General features: G+C 47.6%; 1 protein-coding gene across 1 annotated transcript; it reads right to left on the bottom strand.

Moving 5' to 3' along the window:
* Window positions 1–1,799: 1,799 nt before the first annotated feature.
* On the bottom strand, window positions 1,800–2,252 carry LOC136469445 (probable auxin efflux carrier component 5a). The gene is made up of 2 exons (XM_066467637.1): window positions 2,226–2,252; window positions 1,800–2,129 (listed from the first exon to the last, which is right to left on the bottom strand). Exons 1-2 carry the CDS (start codon window positions 2,250–2,252, stop codon window positions 1,800–1,802), a joined length of 357 nt encoding a protein of 118 aa, XP_066323734.1.
* Window positions 2,253–6,292: the final 4,040 nt, after the last annotated feature.

Consider the following 6,292-nt stretch of genomic DNA (forward strand, 5'->3'; position numbering starts at 1 on the left):
CAGTGTCCACCCAGCCCAGCACGGCACCACCCAATCGGCATTCGGCAGGAATACCTGTACTACCTCCGTCTTGTCCCTTTTACCAACTGCAAACTTGGGCCTTGGGCTGCATCTGCAGCCAGCTGCACATTCTTTCTATTGCTGCCATCTAGGAGTAGTATCTCTCCTTGGAGGCCTGGCCGCCTGGTGGACCTTCTTGCCTGCTCTCTTTGCATTGCATGTGTCGGTCTCCGCTGCCTGCTTTCCTGTGAGCCTGCCTCGTCACAAACTCACAATAATAATTATTAATCCTCCACATGATCCAGGTCGGTCTCCGCCACTGTGTGTGTTTGCCTCGTGCAGCTCCGCTTCCACTAAGTTCGTTCTCCGTCGGTTACCGGCCGGCCGGCAGGCCGACGGCTACAACCATGCTTCAACCTGCCCTTTTTGAAAAAAAGAAAGAAAGAAGAAAACCACGCATCGACGTGCTAAATTATTATTTATGCTCCACTTGCTGCCCGATTAGACTGACCTAGTAGCACGCAGATTATCGGTCAATCGTACGACAAGACGATTTGCCTTGCCTCAGTGTATATACATACTTAACAAGACGTTTTTTTTTTTGAGGAGAATGGATTGTATTTTTCCTGACGATTGGGCATTCGGCCGTGCCTGGAAGGCGCCTTTGGGTTGGGCCGACGGTTTTTGCAGACGGGTTGGGTCAGGCCGACAGGTTTTGACGTGGATAATAAGAGGCTGTGGGCGCGGTGGTCAGCAGTACTTGAACAGTATTTTTAGCGAACAAACAATATTTTTCTTTTACAATAAATTAAAATAAACTAAATTTTAGCAAAAAGAAAGAGGCAATCCTAGTCGATGTCAAAGTCACAGGAACGTCATCTGGTAGACGGGTACAGTGTATGATATATCGCCTGATCCCACACTGCCTTCCGCGATGGCACTTTCAACCTCAAGGTTTTTGGCGATGATATTTTTCAACTCGACATATATATATATATATATATATATATATATATATATATATATATATATATATATATATATATATATATATATATATATATTGTGGTTTATTTTTTTTTCCTAATTTTCTCAACAAATTGCATTTATCTCTACCTGATATTAGTGTGGTAATTTCTTTGCTCCGTCACTCTCTTCCTGTTCTGCCCGTCCTCCAAAACCGAGTCCAAAGATCCTCCGGTTACAATGTGGATTGTGCCATCCGAACTACGTACTGGTGGCTGAAGATTTAGAGCACGCTCATGATAAATGAATGATGCATCAACAGTTATGGATGATCTGCACCAACATTTTGCATGCTTATAAGCTAGATCAACACCGATGAAACTATACGTACTGGTGGCTGAAGATTTAGAGCACGCTCATGATAAATGAATGATGCATCAACAGTTATGGATGATCTGCACCAACATTTTGCATGCTTATAAGCTAGATCAACACCGATGAAACCATATATACTCCTACTACCAATATGCCCAGGATAGGCCATACAAAATGTTTCAAAAAATAAAGTTACTTATTATGCTTCTCTATTATACGGGTTAAAACATTAGAGGAAACCAAAATACCATGCCAAGCCACCTAACTTGGTAAGGCAGTCCCACGAGATCCATCTTTAGGAACTACGTTCGCGTATAGCAACATATAGTTTTACAACTCCTAAAAAGTTATTAGAACCTCCTCACTGCCGGTCGCCGCCACGTCCCAGCCCGGCCGTAGATCTCCGTCGTCCCGAGGGCGACCTTCCTGACCTTGAGCACGAATAGGAGGAGCGTGATCTAGACGATGGCCTGGAAGATGGAGAGCTGCACCCAGTCACCGTACATGGCCTGCGCCATGGGCACGCCGACGACGAGTGAGCTCGTGAGCGTGGACAGGGAGAAGCCGGTGATGGACCAGTTGACGGCGGCGTTGCAGTGGCCCCGGGCGAACAGCACCCACCGGGCGCCGATGACGACCTTGGAGACGACGTCGGCAGCGATGGCGCGGTAGTTGGCACGGAAGGGGTCGATGTGGACAGTAAACCTGAACGTGAAGAATGGTATCGCGAACAAGGCGACGAGGCTGTTCACGGACTCGCACAGCTCCGGTGTTGAGATCTTCCACCACTGGACGAATTTTCACGGACTCACACTGCTCCGGCGTGAAGATCTTCCTCCACCAGATGGACAGAAACCCCAGCAGCGTGCAGCGGCAACTGCCACCTTGTACATGTCGTCCCACGAGATCATGGCGCGATGAAGATGAATCGCGGTAGAAAGTACTGTGCCACGGAGGAGAGAAAGCGCGGGGAAAGAAGGATACGCGCGACGGAGGGAGCGTGCACAACTTTACGCGGATGTGGGGTTTTTTACCGCACAATTCCTATTCACAGTCTGCCTGGTTTTTGTGTTGTGTTCAGGCGACATTGTGTCCGTCGGTGGCTAGTATCTGTGTTGTGTTTTTATCGGGTTCGGATGTGAACCATTAGGGCTGGCAACTGTTGCCCGAAAAGAAATAATATTTCAGGCACTTGAAATATAGCATGTTTCTTTTTCTCGTGCCAAAAGTTTGGGAGGATGAATTGAGAGTTGTTGGAGAGAGATTTTTTTCAATCTTATAAAAAAAACAACGTTAGGGAAGTTTTTTTTTACTCTTGGAGATGCTCTTAAACCTTAAACACCCTAGCTTACAAAGCCACTGGCGCGTCCGGCGACGCGACAATGAGTGAGAACATCAGCGACATGGAGTTGGCGGCCAGAAGGACATCGTCAGCTTTTGGCTTGCCGTGGAACATGAGAAGATCACTGCAAAGGATGAGAGTGTGCAATGTTATAAACCACGGCGACACTCAGTTTTGTTTTTATGCAACTTTTTTGACCAATCATATTGTTTTGTTGCAGCTCCCAAGCATTTTTATTTGGAGAAGATCGGATTTATATTTTCACTCTTGTACATATTTTTCTTGTACTTTGTTGATCAAATTATATCACATAAATAGTTGTCATGGCAATTTATGCTAATGAAATTATGCCATATCCAATGTTGCAAAATAAAAAGATTTACCATATCAAATTGATCACACATGCATCAGTTAGATCGAGAATAAAGGTTTTTATATCTAAATTTTTTCTTATTTATCCTATTTTACTAAATAATAAATAAATATATATTTCATCTATTACCTTTTAGGCAGTAATAGATGATTTTAACCATATGAACTTATTGCATATAGGGCTCATAGTCATTTGGGAGTATCACAGCAAAACCCGTAACATCTTACGTGGGACCATGACTGTTTGAAACCTTATCTCCTTAGCTTTATGTGCATATGTATAACGTAAAAACAGAGTTTGTATGCGTTCTAAGCGGGACACTGGAATCAGAGGTAGATTCGAAACATGCACTACGCTTAAAAGATTATCACTGCCGGATTATCACCGTCAGTTATTTTTAGAACCAACAGTGATATCGTATCACTAGCGGTTCATAGCTTTAACCTACAGTGATGAATGAGCTATCACTGCCAGTTCATGGCTTGAACTGGTAGTGATAGGTTGTGTACTATCACTGCTGGTTGAAGCCATGAACCGACAGTGACAGACCCACCTATCACTGTGGAGTCGTAGTTTGAACAGCTAGTAATAGGCTCTTTTGCATAAAAGAAATTATAATTTTTTCATATAAGATCGGATAAGATAAATTTTATATCAAAATTATAGTTTAAAGAGACGGTTTACAATTCCAAATATTCAATATAGGTTCTCAGATCAAATATGAGATGATTAAAAATGTTGAAAGGAGACAAAGTCAACACCAAAATTGTAGTACTCGACGAGATCTACAACTTTGTAGTTAATAACCTTTTCATTTGAGTTCATTTCGATTGTGAAATATATAATATAAGATTTGAAATTGTATAGTTAAAAGAATATCATCAGCTATATATTCACATGTGTCGCGTAGCATAGCTGATATATCTGCACTCAAGGGAACATGACACTACTACAGCAAACTTTACCGAGGCGGGCAAAATCGATTAACCGAGGCGGTTTTCGCAATTGTCTTGGTGCAAAAGTCACGGTAAATGAAACCTTAACCAAAGCGGTCCAAATGCCCGCATTGATAAATCAAATAAAAAACAAAAAAGCCCATACCTAGCCCTAATCGGGCCTTGAGCCACCGCTGCTACCCGACGCCGGATCTGGAGCCACGCTGCTGGATCCACCGCTGGTGCACTTCTCCTCGACGGATCCACCCTCCTCCCCGCTGGATCCACTGCCAGCGTGCTCCTCCCCATCGGATCCACCGTCGGAGGGCTCCACCCCACCGGATCCGTCATCGGAGGGCACCTCCCCAACGAATCCGCCGCCTCCACCCCGCTACTCCCCGTCGGATCCACCGCATCCACCTCACAGCTCTACACCGGATCCGCCGCCTCCACCTCATAGCCTCCACCTCGCTGCCAATGGGGAATAAGGGTAAGGCTACCGCCGTCTCCACCTCGCTGCCGATGGGGAAGAATGGGAAGGCCGCCGCGCCTAGGTGAGGGAGGCCGTGCGAGGGGCGCCAAGGGAAAAGGAGAGGGAGGGGCACGCTCGGGGGAGTCATGACCGTGAGAGAGAGGGAGCGGGCACGCTCGCGGAGTCGCAACTACGCGAGTGAGGAGGAGGGGTGTCGTCACGGCGTAGGGGCGAGGCCGGGCCGCCGCGAGGCGCCGCTGGGCCACCGCTCGGGTGAGGGAGAGGGAGAAGCCACGTGGGGAGGGGAGGAGTCACGCGGCGTTGCCTGTCGCAAGGGGGCACGGTGCTGAGGGAGAAGAGAGAGTGAGGTGGGAATGAAACCCTAGGTTTAGTATTTATACTTGGGCCCCTATCGGGCCTTGGTCTAGGCCTGTTTGGGCCTCGACCTTATTTTCCCAGGCGGGCAAGTTAGGAGGTCCGCCTCTAAAAATGGAGGTATTTTTGGAGGCGGGCCACTTATAAGGCCCGCCTCGGTTAATAAAAAGCGACTGCCTTGGTTAATCCCAGGCATTAACCGAGGCAGTTGAATTTTCTGTGAAGGGGACCGAGACGCCTAAGAGGGGGGGGTGAATTAGGCAACTTAAAATTCTAACTCTAAACTATGGCCTCTTTTTCTAACCCTAGCAAAACCTATGCAAAAGATAAACTATCTAAATGTGCAACTACGGTTTTGCTAGTGTATTGCTATCTCTACCGCAAAAGGAGTAATGTAATTAATGTAAATGCAGAAGCTTAAAGAGCAAGGTAGAGATATGCAAACTCCCGTTGATGACTCCGATATTTTTACCGAGGTATCGAGAAGCGCGCAAGTTTCCCCCTAGTCCTCGTTGGAGCCCCTCGTAAGGAATCCCTCGAAGGGCCAAGCTCCCGGTCGGGTAACTCCGTGGATAGCCTCGGGCCTTCCCCACGCGCAAGTGGGTCTCCGACGTGCCTTCCGGCAAGGCTCTCCCGGATGCTCCCCGCCGTCTTCACTATCAAGCTTCCGGCCGAAACACCGCGGGCCTTGTTCCCTCCGGTACACTGTGGCGGCCACACCACAAACGCGGTTGGTGTGATCTCGCAGGACTACAAGCCCTCCGATGTACAACAATGGTGCGCGCATGCACCGAGTGGTAAGAGGTATGCAAACCTCACTAAATACTAGGCCTAAACCTAGAGCAAGCGCATAAACGGTGGTCTAATCAACCTAAGCACTTCGCAAAGCACCTACGCTAGTCACCTAATGAATCACTAAGCACTATGCAAGTGGAGATCACTAAAATAGTGTATCAACACCCTAGATATGTTTTCTTAGCTCCACACACCTCATTTGGCCGATTGCGGGTTGTATTTATAAGCCCCACTGAGAAAGTAGCCGTTGGAGACGAAATCCCGCTTTTCTGCTACTGACCGGACGCTGATCACGTCCTGACCGGACGCGTCCAGTCATCCCGACCGTTAGAGCTATGATCAACTGATCAAACGCTGTCAGCGTCTGGTCACCCGCCACCGGATGCGTCCGGTCGTATTTTCGCCGCTCTAGAACCTCTCTGTACTCGACCGGACTCTGATGTCCTGTGTTCGGTCGATCTGCCGCCAGCATCCGGTCCAACGTCTAGTCGCGCCTGTTGCCGAGCCTCTTGATTGGAGCGTCCAGTCACTTTCCTCTAGCGTCCGGTCACTTCCGTGAGCTCGTTTCTTTGCGATCTTGCGTACGGCTTGGTTTCTATCTTTATGCTTGGACTTTGCTTCATATCTTGGGTCTTCTTTTGTGCTTCTAAGGTCTTGCT

This window comes from Miscanthus floridulus, chromosome 8, assembly GCF_019320115.1.
Source record: "Miscanthus floridulus cultivar M001 chromosome 8, ASM1932011v1, whole genome shotgun sequence".
Taxonomy (NCBI): Eukaryota; Viridiplantae; Streptophyta; class Magnoliopsida; order Poales; family Poaceae; genus Miscanthus; species Miscanthus floridulus.

Bases quoted from the DNA above. Each gene is read 5' to 3' on its own strand.
- LOC136469445 (XM_066467637.1), bottom strand. From the start codon at position 2,252: ATGATCTCGTGGGACGACATGTACAAG. The intron at 2,130-2,225 runs GTGGCAGTTGCC...AAATTCGTCCAG, and splicing joins CGTGGGACGACATGTACAAG to TGGTGGAAGATCTCAACACC.